At 39.2% G+C, this 21,708-nt stretch overlaps 1 protein-coding gene across 2 annotated transcripts in view; it reads right to left on the reverse strand.

Annotated features, from left to right (window-relative positions):
• The window catches only part of LOC117374509 (microtubule-associated serine/threonine-protein kinase 1-like), a 47,068-nt gene that overhangs the window by 3,209 nt on the left and 22,151 nt on the right, over window positions 1–21,708 (reverse strand). The window contains exons 3-26 of one of the 2 annotated variants that reach the window (XM_033970651.2): window positions 20,134–20,228; window positions 19,789–19,864; window positions 18,682–18,754; window positions 14,871–15,031; window positions 14,246–14,321; window positions 12,986–13,195; window positions 11,950–12,051; window positions 10,732–10,864; window positions 10,348–10,415; window positions 9,941–10,017; window positions 9,495–9,703; window positions 8,874–9,012; window positions 8,398–8,530; window positions 3,833–3,998; window positions 3,637–3,738; window positions 3,433–3,555; window positions 3,033–3,142; window positions 2,783–2,952; window positions 1,390–1,628; window positions 1,097–1,300; window positions 789–1,018; window positions 561–683; window positions 318–451; window positions 48–235 (exon numbers count right to left, since the gene is read on the reverse strand). In XM_033970651.2, coding sequence (XP_033826542.1) covers window positions 48–235; window positions 318–451; window positions 561–683; window positions 789–1,018; window positions 1,097–1,300; window positions 1,390–1,628; window positions 2,783–2,952; window positions 3,033–3,142; window positions 3,433–3,555; window positions 3,637–3,738; window positions 3,833–3,998; window positions 8,398–8,530; window positions 8,874–9,012; window positions 9,495–9,703; window positions 9,941–10,017; window positions 10,348–10,415; window positions 10,732–10,864; window positions 11,950–12,051; window positions 12,986–13,195; window positions 14,246–14,321; window positions 14,871–15,031; window positions 18,682–18,754; window positions 19,789–19,864; window positions 20,134–20,228 — 3,341 coding nt within the window. Of the gene's footprint in view, window positions 1–47; window positions 236–317; window positions 452–560; window positions 684–788; window positions 1,019–1,096; window positions 1,301–1,381; window positions 1,629–2,782; window positions 2,953–3,032; window positions 3,143–3,432; window positions 3,556–3,636; window positions 3,739–3,832; window positions 3,999–8,397; window positions 8,531–8,873; window positions 9,013–9,494; window positions 9,704–9,940; window positions 10,018–10,347; window positions 10,416–10,731; window positions 10,865–11,949; window positions 12,052–12,985; window positions 13,196–14,245; window positions 14,322–14,870; window positions 15,032–18,681; window positions 18,755–19,788; window positions 19,865–20,133; window positions 20,229–21,708 lie in introns of both variants that reach the window. The other variant, XM_055223456.1, reaches the window with a different exon arrangement.

A 21,708-nucleotide genomic window follows, 5' to 3' on the forward strand; every position in this document is an offset into this window, starting at 1 on the left:
AAAGTTATATGTATATTTGTTAATTGTATGAAAAGTTCAAAGTGTACCCAAATAAGGCGATTCGATGTTGGTGCGGTAGTTCTGGGTGGGTGAGTGCGCGGACAGGCCATGCGTGGGGGACCCAGGCAGACTGTCTCCAGACGACAGGGAGCGGTTCAAAGAGGACAGGCTGCGGCTGGTGTGCAGCAGATTTGACTGCTTGGTAATTTTACGAAACAGCGAGTTGCGTTTCTTACTAAAATATAAACAGTAAGTTAAGGATGCTGTTCTGACCTCAAATGCAGCATTAGTGACAAGGATATTCTGTAGTCACTTACTCTTGTCCCTCCTTGGCACCACTCCTCTTACTGCGGCGAGCCATCTTGGATTTATAGCTGGTCTTACGAGCAGGACCCACTTTAATAGAGGTATTCTCAAATGGCGTGGTTGTAACAGTCACCTTGCTCCCACTCTAAATGTAAAAACAAAATGCATTTCAGAGAATTTAATTTGTATGATTATTCATTATTCACATTTAATTTTTTTCTGTAATATAATATGTAATGTATTTACTGTGTTACCTTCAGAATAAGCTCCACCACCTCCGTGTGGACAAGCCCATGGACTGACTCTCCGTTCACGTGTGTGATGAGGTCACCTGCACTCAGCCCCGCCTCCTGAGCAGGACCACCCTCCTCTACATGCTGAAAAACAAATACAGTTATTATTTTTTGTTACAGAAAAAAGTTTAACGTCCCTCTAACATCTACTGGAGCCTTTACAAAATGAAACAGAAGCAATTTACTTACCCAAACCATGTGATGCACACTGTACACGTCACTGTCTCCCATGTAGACTCTGATGGCCCTGAGGGTGAAGCCGTACTTTTTGCCTGAGCGGTGAATGGTAATGGGGGAGTGTAAGATGCTGACCATGGGGGAGTAGTCCCTGCTGGGGGAGGAGTCTCTGGATGAGGCGTTGGAGGATAGAGAGCGGGGGGACATGGGGCTAGCCAAAGGAGATGCTCCATGTTGTTCAACTAGACACAAAGAATACAACATCAATTAACTCATTATGTTTTATTGTGAATGCATAAGTGTATTTTATATAATTTTACCAGCAGGAATGATGACAGAGAGAGCAGTGGCAGAGGCAGATTTGATGACTTTGCGTTTTTCCCCCTCTGTGGTGAGCTGGTGGTGGTGGTGGGCCCTGCGCAGAACCAGGTCAGTGATGGCCCCTCGAGGCCCCTGAGGATCTGGAAGCCCCAGGACTGTGGCACTGACTGGCAGAGGCAGGGAAGTGTCTGGTCTGAGCTTGTCTGAACAAATTCATAAAGAAACGGCAACTCAGCTGTTGTTCTCATATTGGACTGTAATGAGTAATACCAAGAAAGGTGTACATATTTACCTCCTGATGTGATTGTTGCGCACTCTTTCAGAAATGCCCTCAGATCCCCCTGGCTGTTTCCGGCACCTGTAGCGCCCTCTAGTGATGAACCCCTGGTCTTCCCTGTGCCCTGCCTGCTCTGCTCTGGGTCTGTGACCAGTCTGTGTGAATCCATCAGAGCCGAGAACCTCCTCCTGACTCCAGAGGGAGGACTGGAATCACTTTCTGTAAATGACGACTCAGAGCAGGACAGGCGCTTTCTGCATACACAAAAGGGCACATTTAGAACTTTTGAAATACTAATTTTCAAGAAATAAATTGTAACAAATATGTCTCCTACTCTGTCAGACCTGAACTGGTCTAAGTCAGTATTGATGGAGAACTCTATAAATATAATATACAAATAATGTAAAAGCCAAAAGTAAAATCTGTCAACTGGACAAAAAAGATGTAGGAGTGAAGACATTTCGCTGCTCCATCCTACATCTTTTTGTCCAGTTGACAAATTTTACTTTTGGCTTTTACTAAGGATCTGACCTGGACGACTAAAGGATTACACAGACATACAAATAGTCATCCAAATGTACTTTAATTACAATAATTTGGGTGTACCATTGTGTTAGTTGTATGCTGCATGCCCTATGCATGAGTAGCTTTTAACCAATTCCTTCAGTTTCTGTGAAAAAGGTATAAAAGTGTGTTGCTCATTTAGCAGGATAAGTCACAGTATAAAGAGAAAGTTGCAGTGACCTAGTGAATTCGGCCAGCTGGTGAATATTTCTACAAACGAAACACTAATCAACACGCGCTGGAAACATTTGATCAGAGCTTTCAGAACCAGTGATTCAGTGAAAAGTTAAATTTACCACCACTGATTTCACACTATGTAACAGTTCTGCCTGTTTGCATGTTTATCCCCAGTCCGGCTCCACTTTCCAGCCTGTTCCAGCCCTTCTTTTGTTACCTCCCTGTTTTCAGTGCAGCTGCCTTTTCCTTTGTTAATCAGCCCAGGGTAGTCTGTACATACTGCTTCTGTTTTGTCAGTTCTTGCTAGATTGTTGAACAGTCAAAATCAACTCTCAAGCCCTATATCTGAAATACCCTGTTTGCAGTTCTGTAATTCTGAACCTGCATTTATCCCTGTTTGAGTTACCTGTTCCTGAGTTTATTTCCCCAGCCTGTTCCCCCTTATTGAATTCCCAGTGTTGGGACATTTTTCCTCAGTTGTTTATTTGCCTGATTTACCATATTCTGAATAAGGACACTTTCTGTTGCAGTTTCTAAAATGTTTGACTGCTCGCTCTGTGTTGCATTCTTATCTTGTTTTTACCTCTTGGTTTCTATTTATCACTTCCAATCACAGATTCTTTAATTTGCCTCTCTAAAAAAGTCTGTTGCTTCTTATTCTACTCACAGTTCTGGTGATCCAGTCCTCCAGGTCTTGTCCCGGAGTGTCAGACTGCCCAGACTCTCCCTCTTGGCCATCCTCTCCACCCTGTCCTCTCGCGGACCCTTGTGCTCTCTGAGGGTGACGCCATGGGGTTTGTGTTCCAGCTGAGACAGGTGCTCCATGCTGCTATAAACCTGCAGGCAGGGTACACTCACTCCACATCTGCTCTTCTCACATGAATCTTTAATATTCTTTAACACAGATTTCTCTGTACCTTGCTGAAGCGCGGGGAGCAGGACTGGAAGTGGTGTATTTCCACAGGCTCATCATCATTGGTATCATCCTCATCATAAGAGTGAATGTGGTGGTAACGCTCAGAGCGGGCTGAAGGGAAAACAATCAGAGATACTTGATATAGTATTCAAAAGCAAATTTGAGTATAAACATTAGTTTTATTATTTTGTCTCAGAAATAGCTTGACACTGAAATAAATGATGAACAAGCAGGAGCTCATAGTAGCAAACCTCACTTTCTACTTGTTGAAGCTGCACTGACTTTAAATGCTGCTGATATTTTCTCTGATCAATTACACATGTCTCATTTCCATGTCGAGTGTACTGACATGAAGCATAAATTAGACTATAAAAGCCTGGTTCTGTAGACTGTAGAATTACTGTCAAAGTAACTGGTGTCCTCTTCAGACTCCAGGTGAGGGATGAACTCTGCCTTCTGTCTGAGCAGGCTGTTCCAGTCCACCTCTGAAAAGAATGGGTGCTGCTTCACCTCATATGCACCACCTGCACAAACAGAGACAAGAGTGAAAGCAAAGGAGAGATATATGGGTCCTTGGAGAAATAACTGAAGCAAATGTTACTGACCGGTGCCCAGTCGAATCAGAGGGTCAGTCTGCAGTAGACAGGAGATCAGGTCCTGTGCTTCTACAGGCAGAGCTTCATCTCCATCAGGCCATTCTATATCATCTACAAAAAACAAACAATTGGTAGTAATTGACTTTTTTTGTAATTTGATATTTTTGATTGTGGTTATACAGGTGATTGTAAAAGTTGTCCTCACCCGTGATGACTTGTCCAAACAGCTCTTCTGGAGTGTCTCCAAAGAAAGGCACACAGCCCACTAAGAACTCATAGAGGATGATGCCCATGGCCCACCAGTCCACCGGTTTACCATAGCCCTGACGCAGGATCACCTCTGGGGCAATATACTCCGGAGTACCACATACCTGAAACACATGGACATGATGAATAGCTCTCTTCAGAGAGGGACTCTTACTGCCTTTAAAGCGGTAGTGATGAGGTCCTTGCTAAATAAGAGCAATTAAGATTTGAATGATTTAACAACTACAGACCAGTGTCTAACCTGCAAAATTTTAGAAAAACTTGTCTTTAACCAACTTAATCATTTTTCAGATGATCACAAAATCTTACAAAAAATCCAACCTGGTTTTAGAATAAACCACAGCACAGGTTTTAGTAATCACTCCTGAGGCTCACAGAGAGAAAATTTTACCCAAACTACAAGCACAGTCTTTTAAACAAGCTCCACAGTCAGTTTAAAACTAAAGCCCCATGGTATCTGGAAGATGCTATAATACCAGATCATCCAAACAGAGCACTCTGCTCTTAAAATGTTGGACTGCTGGTGGTTCCTAGAGTGTTTAAATGCACAGTAGGAGGGAGAACTGTCACTTACATTCACTATTCAGTTCACTTGGAGTTTGTTATGCCTGGTGAGGGCTTGACCCTAGATACCCCTCTAGTGCCCTGATCCTGTTTCGTGGACCCGGACCCTCCCTTCCCTCACCTGGCTGGATGTCCTAATACCTGGCTAGGATGACCTCTGTCTTACTGTGGATAAGCCTCCCCCTGTTCCTTAGTTGAGTGGGCTCTGGCACTACAGACTTGAACTTGATTTGCAAATAGGTGCACATCACTCCTGGACACATCTGCAGCCTGCCCGTCCATGGAAGTGGATCTCTCTTTCACTGTGGTTCTCCTCGAGGTTTCTCTTTCTTCCACCTTTTTTTTTTTTAGTTTTTCCTTGCCGAGAAGTAGTGTCTAACAACGGGATGTTCTGGAACAGTTCTCCATTTGCTTGCTTTCTGTTGATTAATTAGCTTGTCTGTTATTGACCAATGTCTGTGGTTTATTGTTGATTTTCTTACTGTTCAGCCATGAGAGGCAACTGGTGTTGAGACTTTGAGCTTTACAAAAATAAACTGAATTGTATTGAAAAAGTAAAAAACATTAAGAACATGACAAAACATCATCTAAAGACTCAGAGTCCATGGAGACGCTGATGCATTCTTTTATCACCAGTTGCATAAACTACTGTAATGCTCTGCTTTTGGTCTTCCCAAAAATAATATTTGCGGTTTACAGTTATTACAAAAATCAGCAGCATGTGTCCTGACTAAGACCATAGGGTGTGACCACATTACACCAGTTTTAAAATCACTGCACTTGCTCCCCATGTGTGTGAGGATCAGTTTTTAAGTTGTTTTACTGTTTTTTAAATGTCTTAATGGTCTTGGACCTTCTTATTTTTCAGAATAGCTTTTACCCTACAAACCTTTGCAGACTGCGTGCTCCTCCAGCAGCAGGCTCATAGTCCTTCCTAAAGTCAGGACACACGTTCAGAGCAGGTTGTCTTTCCAGTATTATGGCCAGCATTATGGCCCTTGTATACAGTGGCTTGCATAAGTCTTCACCCCCCTAGAACTTTTACACATATTGTCACGTAACAACCACAAATTTAAATACATTTTCTTAGCATTGTATGTGAATGAGCAACAAAAAATGGCACACAAGTGTGCAAGGAAATATTTTTAAAGATTTCCTTTTTTTTTTGTTTTTTTAATTAAAAACTTAAAAGTGCAGCATGCAAAATTATTCAGCCCCCTTTTTCTTGAATGCAACCAATTGCTTTTAGAAGTTGCCTGATGAAAGACTGAATGTTGACCTAATGACTAAAAAGAGTCCACCTGTGTGTAATCTTGTCTCAGTATAAATGCAGCTGTGCTGTGAAGGTCACAGAGGTTTGTTAAGGGAGTATTGGGGAGTAAACCACAAAATGAAGTCAAAGGAGCACACCAAACAGTTTAAAGCGGGGCTTGGATGTAAAAAGATTTCCCAAGTGTTGATCATCTCGAGCAGCACTGTTCAGTCCATCATCTGGAAATGGAAAGAGTTTGGCACAACTGCAAACCTACCCAGACATGGCCGTTCACCAAAACGTACAGAACGAGCACTCATCAGAGATGCAGCCAGGAGGCCCATGGTGACTCTGGAAAAGCTGCAGAGATCCAAAGCTCAGGTGGGGTAATCTGTTCACAGGACAACTATTAGTCGTGCACTACACAAATCTGGTCTTTATGGACGAGTGGCCAGAAGAAAGCCATTGTTGAAAACCATCCATAAGAAGTCTCGTTTACAGTTCACTAGAAGTCATTTGAAAGGCACAGCAAACATGTGGCAGAAGGTGCTCTGCTCTGATGAGACCAAAATCTAACTTTTTGGCCTAAAAGCAAAATGCTACGTGTGGAAAATTAACACTGCACATCAGTCTGAACACACCATCCCCACAGTCAAACACGGTGGTGGCAGCATCATGCTGTGGGGGGGCTTTTCTTCAGCTGGAATAGGGAAGCTGGTCAGACTTGATGGGAAGATGCATGGAGTTAAATACAGGGCAATCTGGGAAGAAAACCTGTTGGAGTCTGCAAAAGACTTGAGACTGGGGCAGAGGTTCACCTTCCAGCAGGACAACAGTCCTAAACATAAAGCCAAAGCGACAATGGAACGGTTTAAAGCAAAACATATTCACGTGTTAGAATGGCCCAGTCAAAGTTCGGACCTAAATCCAATTGAGAATCTGTGACAAGATCTGAAAACTGTAGTTCACAAATGCCTTCATCAGTTCAAGCTCTGACAGAGCTTTAATTGTTTTGCCAGGAAGAATGGGTCAAAATTTCACTCTGTAGGTGTGCAAAGCTGGTGGAGACATACCACAAAAGACTTTCAGCTGTAACCGCAGCAAAAGTAGCTTCCACAAAGTATTGACATAGAGGGGCTGAATACTTTTGCACGCTGCACTTTTCAGTTTTCTTTTTTTTTTTCTGGAAATGATGTATAATTTTCTTTCTACTTCACACTTATGTAGCATTTTGTGTTACTTATTCACATAAAATGCCAATTAAAAAAATATTTAAATTTGTGGTTTGACTTGACAAAATTTGTAAAAGTTCCAGGGGGATGAATACTTTTGCAAACCACTGTATGTAAAGCCTGCCGGAGAATATCAGGGCTACAGAAAATGCTCATGTTTTTATGAACAGGCTCAAGGCATACCTTTTTAGCTTTGCTTTTAATTCATATTTATTGTTTTATTTGCTTATTAGTATTTAGTAAGTAAGTATTTAGTATATTTATTTATTTATTTAATAATTTTAGGTTGACCATTTCATATTATATTCTTGATACTATTTTACAATCTAGTGCTTTTAACTCATATTGTTTTATCATTTTTAGGATCTCCCGTGCTTCCTCTGTAGGAGCCCTTTGTGCCAGGAGCAATGGTCAGCTGTGGCTGCTCGGGTCTGTCCCATGGGCTCCTAGTGGAGGGTTGATGTTTTAGTGTCATCTGTCCCCTGGGCCCTGCGTCGGTGTCCTGGTGGCTTCGGGTGGTTCTCTGCTCCTGATGCAGCTCCCCTGATTCTTTCTCAGTTGGTTCATCTGTACTCAAACTCATTTGTATCTGTACCTGGCATTATATATTTTAGTGTGCTAGTGTGTGCGTGTGTGTGTATGTGTGTGCATGTGGTTGAGACTGTGCATGTGACTGTTTGTGAGTTGTATGATTGTGTGAGGTCAGGAACACTTTATTTATAAAGTTTGATTTGATTTGATGTTTAACAGAAGGCTCCATCTTGAAGTTAAAATGCATGTAATTATTATTTAAGAGTAATAATGGTTGACAAATTGTTCACTTGGTCTTTTGTGTCTCATCTAGATTGTTTTGGGCAAAGATGATTGTTAATATTGCAAGCAGCCTTTGTTCTAACTTTAGATTTATATTCATTTGGTGACTAATCCTGAAATTTGTTCAATCTTACCTTTTAGCAATTTATTTTACACTTCTCATACTAAATTACACAACACACTAAAGAGGCTACAGAGCATAAGGAAATGCTGGAGCAATACAGTTTTTACTCAACATTTTTAAAAGAACTATCAAAAAGAACAATGTGCTTCTATGCATACCAGTCTATATGTTTTGTTTGGCAGAGCAGCCCACTTTTGAGATGTTGAGATAAAAAGGATACTGAGCTTTTCAAGTGCAAATGAACAAAACTAAGAGAGCCATGTTGGACAGGCCATAATGAGATATAGGGGGACTAAAATATCTCAGCTAACTGTATTAATAATAGGGAAATAGCAGGCCCTTGTTCTGTCAGCTTTTTTTCCTTCCCACAGAATGACATGGAGTATGCTCGTATAGAAATGACGACAACAAAGAATGATTAAAATTTAAACACAGCTTGGATTTTAGCATCGCACATCATTATGTTACAGGAGAGCGTGACTTGGAGGATTATGGTAGTCACAAGACATCATTCATACTTGTTTATCCAGGAACTCCCGGGTATCCTTCTCAATGTGTCCTTCGTACAGGTTTGTGGTGAGGTTCATCAGGCCGATCTTAGACAGGCCAAAGTCAGTTAGTTTGATGTGGCCCATGGATGTTATCAGAAGGCTGTAAGACATTGAAATGACACATAAAAAAATAGATCAATGATATGTTGAGATACAGTTGACAATTGAGTTTTATATGTACATACGTACATGTATGTACATGAATGCAGTGTTTTTCAGTGTCACAAATACTCAATTATTGTAACAGCTAAGAAAGGAAGTTTAGTTAAGTTCAATTTTAAGTCTCAGAATATTTTTCACTGAGAAGTAATGTTAAAATGTTTACAAAAGTTGAATATATGTTGCAATTTCTATTGATTTTGACTGTTGCGTATTATTGATAACCCATTTGTAACCTTTAGCATACAGCCATTAGCTTAATACTCAGTATTTACAGTTCTTACTTGTCAGGTTTGAGGTCGCGGTGTACGATGCCATAGTTGTGCAAGTATTCTAAAGCCAGCACAGTCTCTGCAAAGTACAGTCGTGCCATTTCCAAAGGCAGTGCACCAATGTTCTTCAGAAGAGTGGCACAGTCTCCACCTGTCAACAATACACAAACGTATTACCGCACAAGAAAACTGCTGACAATCACATTCAAGTTTATGGATACAACTTAAAACAATTTATTTCCCATTCACCACAATCACAATATACCATCTTTCATAAATGTGATCAGAGCTTTTCTGCATTTTTCTTTGGTTAGAGATTGAACTGTATTATGTAATAAATATGATATAATAAACTTGAATTGAATATCCAAGCTGTAGTAAAGTAAAGTAGCAGTAAGTAAGTACATTCACCTCACTAGTTATTCAGTTATATTTATCAGTTTTCTCAGTTAAGAAATTCATTGAAATTCATGTTGCCATTTTTATTGTAAGGCACATCAATTTTAAGCTCCAGCCTTAGCTTTAAATAAATCTATAAAACTATATCAATTTATAAATGGCTAATTATATAGACTAATTGAGGTCTCTGCAATGATGACAATACTTCTAAATAAATTAAGCACTATGACGCACCCTCCACATACTCCATGACCATGCAGAGGTGCCTCCTGGTCTCAAAGGAGCAGAACATGGATACCACAAAAGGGTTCTCAGCAAAGGTCAGGATGTCCCTCTCCACAAAGGCCTGCTGGATCTGGTTCCTCAGCATCAGGTTCTGTTTGTTAATCTTCTTCATAGCAAAACGCTGCCGAGTCTCTAGATGTCGCACCAGATATACCGCCCTGCACAAAGACATTCACGAATCAGTAAAATAAATTAAGAGAAAAATGCAAATAAATAAAACATAAAATAAATATAAAATAAAGTATTTTTTAAGTTATGAAAATAACCAGTACTTTACATGTTGAATCCTGATATCTTTCCCTCCAGTATCTAACACCATAGCCTATTTCATGGACCAGTGATATTGCTCTTTGTCATGTGATTTGTTATTTCGTATGTTCTAATTACCCACTTACCCATACGCTCCATTACTGATCAGCTTGATGGTCTGGAAGTCGGCTTCTCCTGGAGGCTTCATCGCTTTTATTTTTCCCTAAAGATCATAAAATTAAGCAGGTGAATATAAATATTTCATTAACAGTCTCTCATTAGTGTTTTAGCTTTGTAAGTAGACATATCACAGGCTGAATTTAATTCACTTTTTGTTTTTTTGTCTGCGTAGTAAAAATCGGGCAGCTGGACCAATGCCTGGAGCAAGGAGTGCTGTTTCAGTGCTTGAACATAAATTAGCTAAATGAGATGGATAACATATGCCCAGCAGATGGGAGGCAGTTCCAGTCACTGCAGTACCAAGTCACATGAAATGTGTGCAGTTAATAGGCAAAATAAATGAGTAAATAATAATAATGATCTTATGTCTCACCTCAGTGGAGTCATCCGTCTCAGGTGTCACTGGGCCCTCACTCTCGTAACTGTCCAGATTCACCATTTCTGCCAAAACACATAGCAAACCAGAGAATATTGACAGTTAAGTACAGTATCTCCCAAACCCACAATATGATTTTTACTGAAATTACATGTCACTCATCATTGAAATTAGTTAAGTGACATTCAAGAGTTATCCTGGAATGATTTCAGAGTATAATGCTTTTGCTCACAGGATTACTCAAACATATGTAAATGACAAAATAATGCACACATTATAACATGGTTAACAATCAAATATATTAATCATCATATGTTTCCAGAAAAACTAAAAGTATTATGCAAACTAGATATAATGATTTAATATGCACTTGGTTCTCACCTTCAATGGGGTCCCGCGTCAGGCCCAGTTGACTGATGATGTAGCGAGGAATATCAGTCTTCATGAGGTGACCCTCTTTTGCGTGATCCTCTGCAGCTTCCAATAGATGGTAAAACTCCTCTGGGTTAAACTCCTATAGGACAGATTAAAGGTTAATTACATTCCATTGAAAACAGCCTAAATACAGTAAGACTAAATAAGAAGAAGAATTTTCCCAGAAAAGGATAAATACAATTTCCTGTTGGTGTAATGTAAATGAAATGCATTAGGAAAAACAGTACATAAAATAATAGCACAATATACATAATTTCTTACTACATGAATTAATCTGAAGAGGCAAACTTTTCTTTATTTTTCCAATTAACTGCTATTTTTATGTCATACAAAATAATACAGCAATCACTTCAAAACTACAGAACTTCTGCCTTGATTATTATAATCTTTGCCTTCAATCTCTAGTCTATTCATTCCCTAATCAAAGCTGTATTGGGATATTGCTCTGATAATTCCCCATTTATACTGTCAGTCATAATAAGTGCGTCAAAGCCCCTCTGACTCATCTGCGGAGACGTGTGTGGAGGATGGAGCAGGGCCATTTTGGGTGAGGCCAGAGACCCACCCCACACAGAAACTTGGCCATCGTCAGTGGCAACAAGGGGGGTAGCGGGGGCTTCATTAGTCGACTGTGGCAAGGTAAATTTTCATCTAAATGCTAATTCTATCCAGAGAGGCCATACTGGGGTGTTTTATGCAAGCCTGGCTGGGTTCTGTCCCTGCTGTGTAATATATCAGTGCTTAAATACTTATAATAGGCTGACAAATGAGAGTGTGAGCTCATGTTTATTTAAAGAAAGTCAATTTGATATGAGGCTTAAAAAGATGTGAACCATGTTGTTGTGTCATGATGGGACAACAACATTTGATCTGATTTAAACTTGAAAATCGAATGCGTGGGTTACAAGGTCAGTAATTTCCCTTATCTGGGTGATGGATTCGATGACATTAGTGCACTAAAAGTATACGAAAAAGTTAGTTTAAACGGGATCCTTCTTCTTGAATGAAAAGACCTCTACCTTGACAAAATATGCCCCACACTCTATTATAATATCTACGGTAACCAGTAACTTAACAATACAATAAATATTTTATATTCCTATGTACTGTATTATTACAGATCACATGAAAACACTGCTTCTAAACCTGTATGTTTTCTCTTACCAGACATTCCAAAAGTCGTGCTGGTCTGGAGATAATGATGAGCAGTTTCTTCACCATTTCTGTGATGAATGTGACCTCTGCACTCTCAGATCGCTCAATGGCCTGATGACAGAGAGAAGATATGAACAGATGTGATTTTGCGTCTTACAAAATACACAATACACAGAGCCACTTCTCTTTCTGCTGCAAGATGGAGTTATATTCCACTATCATCATCAGATAGACACAGCCCCATTCTAATCACAGCGTTTCATCTGTCTCCTCAATGCAGCTCAGAATGTATTGAGGAGACAGATGTTATCTGCTCTGTCAAACCACAGCCACCATTACACATCATTTACTGAGCACATTTCATTCTCATCTCTGAAGATAGCATGCATCAGTCATGTCTTCATGCGCATCCTGATGTGTGAAAGATTAACCACACGGGGGCGTCAATAGTTAATTTTTAGTCTAAATGAACACTAGTGACTAGAAAGATATTTGATTAATATCCAGTTATCTGCTTATCTGTATTACATATTGATTGCTCTCCAACAAAACTGTTACTTGTTTACTTAAAATCAACCTGTCCAAGGACAGCACGTCCTTGGACAGGTTTCAAGCTCTGACCCAACATTAATCATCATTTCCACTAGTTCAGTTTTAGACCTTACAGTACACAAATGTATAAGTGAGTTTGCAGTAAATAAAAAAGATATTCCACTAAAAGTATATTAGATATAGAGTATATTGCACGCTGACCTAATAGTGAAATATTTTCATTTCTTGTCAACCCAGAAGTAAGCGTTGAAAGCAGAGCTATAACTGGCTATGCTTGGGTGGTCCACTCCAGTTTTACATGAAAAAACCTGTGTATGCACCCAAAAATGAATGCATGTGAACATTAACGAGAGACAGATTTTAAATACCGACTTTCTCTTTTGGTGATGTGACAATCACATACGCCAGCTTTAGGTTTAAGGCATATAAACACTAATGTACAACTAATAATTTATCTAATAGTTTATCAAGCATTTTTCCTAGACCCACTCACTTCATGGATGAGTTTCTCCAGGTTCTCCTGCAGTTCAAAGAAGTAGACCGACGTGATGAGGCCTTCCTGGGCTTTGGTGAGACAGTCCCGGGCTAGTTCAATGATCTGGTGGTGAATGAAACTCAGGGCTCCATCAGCCAAAGGGAGAGTATTGTCTGGAGAGTAGACTTTGATGAACTCAGCCAGGCGCCCCTCCATCTGAGTGGTAGCCTGGTGAGAAAAGAGAGAGAAGGGAGTTTTAAAGAAGACATATTGTGCTTGTCTCTGCTATACAGATATACTCTATGACACTTGCCGATCATTATGTTATATTTTAGACATTTTAAATCACAGTATTGATCTAAAATGATTAAATAAAAGAAAAAAGTCAGCTGAATTCTGCATTAGATTAAACTGTGATGCCCAATAGGAAAAAAATTTCACTGTAAAAGTCATCACAACCAAGAGCCAAGAAGTTGTCAGAACCTCCCATCGCTGCACAGAACGAGTAGCAGATTTTTTTCATATATACCAAAATGACTATGCGACACTGCCGAATCCTACGTGCATCACCGTTTAAGAAAATAAAATTGAAGAAAAAAGCATAGTGCCTATGGTGGTGGCGGTGAAAATCGAAGTTGGTCGACAAAATGGCGTCTTGAAAATAACCAATTAAAGCTCAAACATGCACGAAGCAATCCAAATACAACTTCAGGTGAGTCAGTGATGACAGGAAACGACTTAAAAGCTCTGAAAAGTCAGTTTTGCAGAATGGGTCTGCTTTAAAAGATATTGGCAGTTACTCTGACAAGATTTAGTTGTCTACTAAATATAACTTAGTAGCTACTAAGGGACAGTTTAGGACATTATTTTCTTGTTTTAATAATGTATTAATTTAGTATTTCTCTACTGAATGTTGCAAAAGAAAATGTGCAATAATTCAAAATCCATAAACGGTTTTACTTTACAACCAAATATGTATCTGGTTGTAAAGTAAAAATGTTTATGTTTATCTCTAGTTCTGTGTGAAGTGCAAAAATAAGAAAGTCAGATAAACAGATTTAATAATTATACATAAAAGAATGAATTAAAACTTGAGACCTGTTCTGAGTGAACACAAAGCTCACCGACGGCTGCTTATCTGATTTGATACAACCCAAAGCAGATTTTTTACTTTTTGTAGCAAGAATTTTTAATCCACTTGTTATTATTGTGGTTTTATGGGATTAGAGCTGACGTTTGGTGCATTTTATGAACCCTAATGCCGTGTTACAAACTCACCTTAGGAAAGCGCTCTTTGTACACATGGTTCATCATCACTATCTCATTGTCATAGGAAGAGGAGGACCGTCCCGGGCTGTAAAAAAAAAAAAATTAAAAACACATGTATTATAATAGAAGACATGTAAAACACAATAAATCTGCATTACTAGCTAAGACCAGCTAGACAAGACAAGACTAAGACTAAGTACCTCCATAATCTCAAATTAGGTTTTTGTTTTAATCTAGATGAGTCTAGATCAGGGGTGTCCAAACTATGGCCCGGGGGCCAAATGTGGCCCTCAGACCAATTTTATTGGCCATCAGCCCTTCAGTTGAACTGGCCCAAGTGATCATAATCAGTACTTTTCACGGCACATTTGAGTAATCCTACCAATATAACCTAAATAATATCACACTGTCATACAGACCTAATAATAATATTTCAAGCCTTATTTAAAGTACATAAAATGTACCCATCTGAATCATACATTGTATTGACCACTGTCTGTGGTCTGTGGCCCTCCGTGTCAGATATTTTCATGATATGGCCCTCGGTGAAAAGAGTTTGGGCACCCCTGGTCTAGATGAACCTATGACCTAATCTTGCTTTACTTGTGAGGGACAAAGATGTTACTGCATTGACCTAAGACTCCGAGAGCGTGGCCTCATGTGGGGTGAACAGCGCCCCCCGTCGTCGTCCGTGATACTCTCCGAGCTGCCGAAGTGTTTGGACAGGAAGTGCAGCTCGTCCATGGTGGGCTGGAAGGGCAGCTGGTGCAGACGCTCCTGGGACGAACTGGATGACTAAATAGTAAATGAGAAAGACAAAAGCAAGAGTTACTTATTTGAGGAATTTTATGGGGTGTCAGAGATTTAGGTGATATTTGCCTGCTGATCAAAACATTAAAGCTTACTATTTTTATGTCCATGAGCAAGACCCTGCCTGTGATTAAGGAGCACAAGAATAATGCACCAATTTGAAGTCCACTGTAGTGTGCAGTGTATTGTGTTGTCACAATACTAATAGGCTCAATACTCAATTTTTATTATTTATATGATAATTTAAAAACAAAACACTTTTTTTTTTTTTTTTTTTTTTTACCAATAATATTATTTTGTCCTGTTCATGATCTAATTTTGATACTACTTGATAATCCTGGTTTTGGGATAAGCCAATAAGACAATTTATGCATATCCACTTTTGTATGAAGAGCTGAATTAATAAATGTGAAAATAACTTAATATCATAAGAAGTACCACAATCATGGATGCATGTGCAAGTCCTTACCATAGTGTATAGGACAAAACTTAACTCCAGGTGTGTGTCTTCTAAACCTTTCAGCACGTCTGACAGTTTAAATGCTGTTAATGTGATTAACAGGAAGTAGGAGATGTTCTTACAACCGGAGCTCCAGGTGTTAAAGTAAAACCAGGTGGAGACATTTTTAGAGACATATAAAACACTTACTATGTTTGAAGGTTTATATTGACTGCATGTACATTTTACTATATATTAAAGAGTCTGACAAAATAAATGTGTTGTGTAGGTGTTAAATCTATCTGACAGCAGAGCCATGTTGGACTGCCCCATTTGCCTTTATCAAAGTGCCATCAGGTGCTGATCCATCACAGTGGATTGAACACAGTTAAAAAGGGATGAAGAGCAGCACATTTCTCACCGGTGTCTTATCACTTAATTTAGCCTTAAGCACTTAACCTGGGTCTTCAATCTTCAATATGGTTTTCACATGCCTATACTGCTGCTGCTTCTAATCAGTAATTTAGGGTTGTCAAAAAAAACCAATGCAATACCAGATATTAACTGGTACTAAAACTAGTATTGAAAATAGATATTCATTTAATCAGGTGTAACTATATCACAAAAAAATCACATAAATAAGACAAAGTTGGCCTTTTCCTGAATACTTTTAGAGTAGTCTTGGCCTTTTCCTGAATAGCTTTAGAGGCATGAGAGCTCCTCTGGAGTAGTCTTGGTCTCTGTTAGTTAAATAAGGCCACATTTAACTAACAGAGAAAGTACCATTATTTTTGAGAAAATCACATTTTATTGGACAGACACAGTTTTTATTATCAATGTGATATCAAAATCAAGTGGCCTTAGTATCAAAATCAAGTTTGAAATGTTAGTATTGTGACAACACTACAGTAACTGCAAGTGAACTATAATAACCATCATTCAGACCTTTTGTGCAATTAAAATTTCAGAGACCTAGTTTTGTAAAATATTAATGCTCCAATACTCCAATAAAGGATTTTGTCAGAAAGTCATTGTTGGTGTTGAGTTTAAAGAAGAGGCTACTGCTGGATACAAAGCTAAAAGTGTGAACTAAACTGTCACCTGCCAACTGCTGGAAATGTGTCTAAATACCACATATTTCCTGTTTAGAGGAAACTTTTACACTGGTCACTCCTATTTTGGCTAACTTATACATGGAATAATTTGAACAGGAGGCATTGGCCTCATTTCCAGCCATTGGTATCGATACATGGATGACAACTGGACTAAATTCAAAATTTAAGATCTGGAACCCTTTACTGCATATATTAGTGCTGTGGATCCAAACATCAAGTTCACAAGAGACCAAGGAGAAAAAACTGGCCTTCTTAGATTGTGCTGTATCTATAAGAAAGGACTGGGGTCTCCAGGTAGAAATCTTCAGGAACCCTACACACACTGACCAATACCTGCTCTTTGATTCACACATCCACTGGTGCACAAACCCTGAGTTGTCCGTACTCAACAACACAAAGCTCAGGTGGTGCCCACAAACACAGAGGGGAAAGTGAAGGAGGAACAACATGTGGAGAAAGCCCTCTCTGCTTGTGAATATCCAAAATGGGCCTTCAGCAGATCTAAAATACTAGAGAGCTAAAAACAGGACAACAGGGAATCTGAACCTAGAAAGAAAGTCAAAACTATTACTGTGTGTCTGAATTTTCTGTCCGTTTGAAATTCCAGTCTATTTCAAATCTACAAACACTTTAAGAACAAACTGGTTCACTGGTTCACCCAAAGGACAAAATCCAGAGCCATAAACAACGTGGTCTACTCCATTCAGTGTAATACAGAGAGCAGTGAGCGTTACATTGGAGAAACTAAACAGCCACTCCATAAGAGAATGTACCAACACCGGCGTGAGAGCTCCTCTGGACCCCAATCTGCTGTACATCTCCATCTCAAAGCCACTAACCACTACTCTGAAGATAGTGAAGTTCAGATCTTAGCCAAATAAAATAATGGGTTTGATAGGGGAGTTTAAGAAGCTATTTCTATTAGGAAAGACAATCCTTCCTTGAATGGGGGCCTTAGACATCACCTGTCCCCACTATATAAATTCACCCTCAGACCCAAAGCAAAACAAAGGAAACAAACAAAACAATAGAATAAGCCAGTAGGCCCATTTAGGTTGTAACTGCAAACAATAGCTGTTTACAGTTTCAGTGTAGTTAGCTCCTCCCTGCAGATAGATATAAGGCAGTGTCCACCAGCAATCTGACCAGAACTGAAGAAGCCGCTTGGATTAGCAGCAAAACGTCTTCACTCCTACAATTTTTTGTCCAGTTGACAGATTTGACTTTGGCTTTTAAATATGTTTAGTATAGAAAATGTTCAATTCCAAATTATGTGATTATTTTATTAATCTACCATGTTATGACATTCCCTCATCAATAATATGCCTGAAGAAAATGTTATCTCTCCCCGGCACTAATCAAACCCTCCTTATGGTTAGCAGTACGATTCTGTACAAGGCTCTGCCCACAAGCTTACATAACCCATGCTCCAGTGCAGCCATTTTTTCCAAGAAGATATAACAATACACTACAACTTCAAAAACCTGATGCGGTGTGCCGTAGTTTCATTAACAAAAAGCATGCAGATTGTGCTGTGATAACACTCTAAATGGGGAGTGACTTAGTGTGAAGAGTGGAGGTGTTTGAGGAGGATGGGGCACTCAAAAGTGTCAAAAACTAAGCTGAAGTTTTTGTTTCTTTATTTTACTTTCAACATTACATTTTTTCTGCAAATATAGCATGTCCATGTCAATAAACTGTTACATGGTGATGTAAATATATTTTGTGGTAATAATTAATACCACCACAGTAGTGTATTATCCTCCCAGAATGATACACAATTCATTGCTGCAAATACATAGAAAGACTAAGTGAGGCTTCTTAACAAAAAAAATATCTGAGCATCACAGTATCTCCTAAAATCTCATGTTGTAATCAAATCAATCAACTTTACATTCTCTGCCTCGTTTCTTTCAATAGTAATAGCCACATGACCCCCTCCACTCCTCCCCCCATCCCATTACAGAATTGGCCCCTGACCCTGCTGTTATGCAATAGTTCAGTCAGAATAAGACATGAGAGAAGAAGCAGTGACGTCATGCGGCATACACATGAAGGTTACCGAGGGAAGAGAGCATTACCGTGGAGCTGGGCGTGGTGGTGCCATATCCAGACGAGGGCAGGGACGCCAGGGACCACCTCCTTCCGTCCGCTCTGTGGACATAACATGTTACATCACTGAGCATTAAATACAGCCCATAACATCATTCAGGGGAGATGGAGTGTGAAAAGAGCATGTACGTCAGCGCACAAACAAAAACACAAACAAAAAACTATTCAACTTTGACAACAAGACATGTAACTTAACTGGAAAACACTTTGGACCTGTTGTGTTATAAAAATTTAGCTAAGCAACAGCAAATTACTTCATAGCATTGACTTCAATTGCTCCATAAATCAGGCACAGTTTTGGTAAAAAACACATCAAATGGATGTGTGTTATAGGGCAGGACAATGTAATACAAGCAAATTTAAATAGCAATTTTTCTTCTTCTATTTGTTTAGCAGTTCATATTTCAATGTTCTCATGTTAATGGAGTTGTAAACAATGTGGACTACAGAATCCTACTTTTTAAACATATATCATGTTGTGGAAAAATTACAATTCTAGATGAAAAGTAATCCATTTGCAAAGCCTGGTGAGTTTTGAATTACAAAAAAAAGGTTTATTCTTTGTTACAGCAGGTAGAGGCAGGACAGGGTCCAGGCCTGCCCTGGACACAGACAGGTAGCCTTTTGGCATCCCGAGTCTCTCCTAGAGCATCTCTCCCCCTAGTCCTTAGCCTTCCTTGCCCCCCCCCCCCCCCCCCCCCGAACATCTGAGCTCTTATAGTGTTAGTATGAGTATTTATACCAGAATGACAAAGCTACATACATTTCAAAGCAGTGACTTTTGTTTCACACCCATGAGATAATGAACCTTTACACCTGAGGACAGGACAAGACAACAAAGGCTTTCCTGGAGGATGGAGACAGAGCCTTCACACATGTTCATGTCTGGTCTGGGTCTGACAGACTGATACAGATCAAATGCATTTAAAGACATATGATGAGAATATTTTCTTCACAACATTAATATACTTACTTACATTTCCATCACATATCACAAATCTAATTGCAATATACTTTAACACAATAGGATTTTTTCCGAAATCATACAACCCTACTGTGTTATCAGCAGCACTGACCTTCTGGATGAGGTAAAGGAAAAGTGAGCTGGATTACTTGGGGAGAAGTTTCGGGGGCTGTCCAAGGGGCTGCTTCCTGAAGACAGAAGTAAACCACAGTTAGACAAATGAGAAGGTTAAAATGCTACTTTTCAATTGGCCTGTTATTAGGCTAACAATATGTCTGTGGTCCATGTAGGTCCATGCTTGGAGTCTAAATACAAATTTCTGTGGTTCAGGATTATTACTAAAACGCTCAAATCTTCTGGTGGTTAATGATTATGGATTATTTGTTATGAACAGAATAAATTTTGGTAATCCACACAAAGAAGCTTGTCTTATTGTCAGGTGCATTTGTTTGCGTACCAAGGTGTCCTGGGAGGGGCAGGGGCGAGTGTGGCCGTGGCAGAGTGGGAGATGTGGTGGTCAGGATCAAACTCTTCCTGTTACTGGCACGACAGCTGAGGAAAAATAGAAGATAAGATAGAGATAATAACTTTAAACCTTACCTACATGATGACACAGAAGTACATTATATATATATATATATATATATATATATATATATATATATATATATATATATATATATATATATATATATATATATATATATATATATTCTTAGATATACATATTCTTATAAATAGTATTTTTTTTCCTTATATATATGTGCACACACACATATATATGTCAGCCATGCAAATGCTTGTGTCACAGCAGAAGATATAAAAAAACACAATTTCCTCCATCATCCATCAATGTCCAGATAAAAGCGAGCGAGAGAGACAAAGTGACAGGGAGAGAGACAGAGACAGGCAGACATGGATCAGAATGCGGCTTTTGTGCTACTAGAGTATAGTATAGCCTCACAAATCCAACATTGCAATTTCACATACAACACCTTTGAATAACTAACTCTCATTAAGTGTAAATGAAATGGTTCAAACAAGAAAGCACAAAAGCTACACAACTTCACCAAGTCATTTCTTGTTCTTTTCTGATAGACAGTCACTCAGCACAGACAGCGCGGGGACAGTCTGTCAAACTGTCACAGCCTCCCCACTGCTCCCAATTATAACTGCACAGAATGTCCAGTACACTGTGTCTCACAAAAGAGATGCTATTCGCACAAATGTGTACAACAAAGTCACCTAGTACAGCTATCATACTATGTAACACTAATATTCACCAGTGACCAGTGACCATAGTAAGACAGAAGATAGATTTTCTAGATAATCTGTCTTCTGTCTTACTATGGATAGGGATAGGGCAATTTGCACATTAGGTGCCATTATTATTCAGACCAACACAAAAAAAGATTACTGTCACAGTCTCCCAATCTCCAAAAAACTGAAGATGAAAAAAGATCACACCTGAAACTACACTTGGACTGTAGGTGCACCCCACCCCACAATCTATTCATCGGATCTTCACACTCACAACAACATTACTGAACAGTTTATGTGAGTTTCATTATTTTGATGAATGTACATAGATTGACTGCACATAAAGTTTAAAAGAAAAGGAATCAACACTGACTTGACAGACATGACTTGACAGACATGCCAATGCTTGCATTACCCTGAAGCTAATGCCATTGATTTTTAACACATGATCTACAATAGCCTAATTTACCATGTTTGATTTAGTGTTCTATGCTGTGTCTAAAACACTATAAAGTCACTGACCTCATGCTCCATCCATCTGTCTGTTTTCATTATGTGCACACCAGAAACACGATCAATGGCATCTATAACAGCCTTATGGATATTGATCTGAAGAGCCAAGAGGCTCCGTTCAAAGAGCCAGGCCACGTTAAACACTCTATCAATCGTTCTCTCACGGTGATGTTCTTTTCTTCTGTGAAAGCCTCAATCATCTACTTTCACCACCATGTTATGCAGACAAGTAAAGCAGAGATTTGGCAAGGTTATTTTA

This window comes from Periophthalmus magnuspinnatus, chromosome 8, assembly GCF_009829125.3.
Source record: "Periophthalmus magnuspinnatus isolate fPerMag1 chromosome 8, fPerMag1.2.pri, whole genome shotgun sequence".
Classification (NCBI taxonomy): domain Eukaryota; kingdom Metazoa; phylum Chordata; class Actinopteri; order Gobiiformes; family Gobiidae; genus Periophthalmus; species Periophthalmus magnuspinnatus.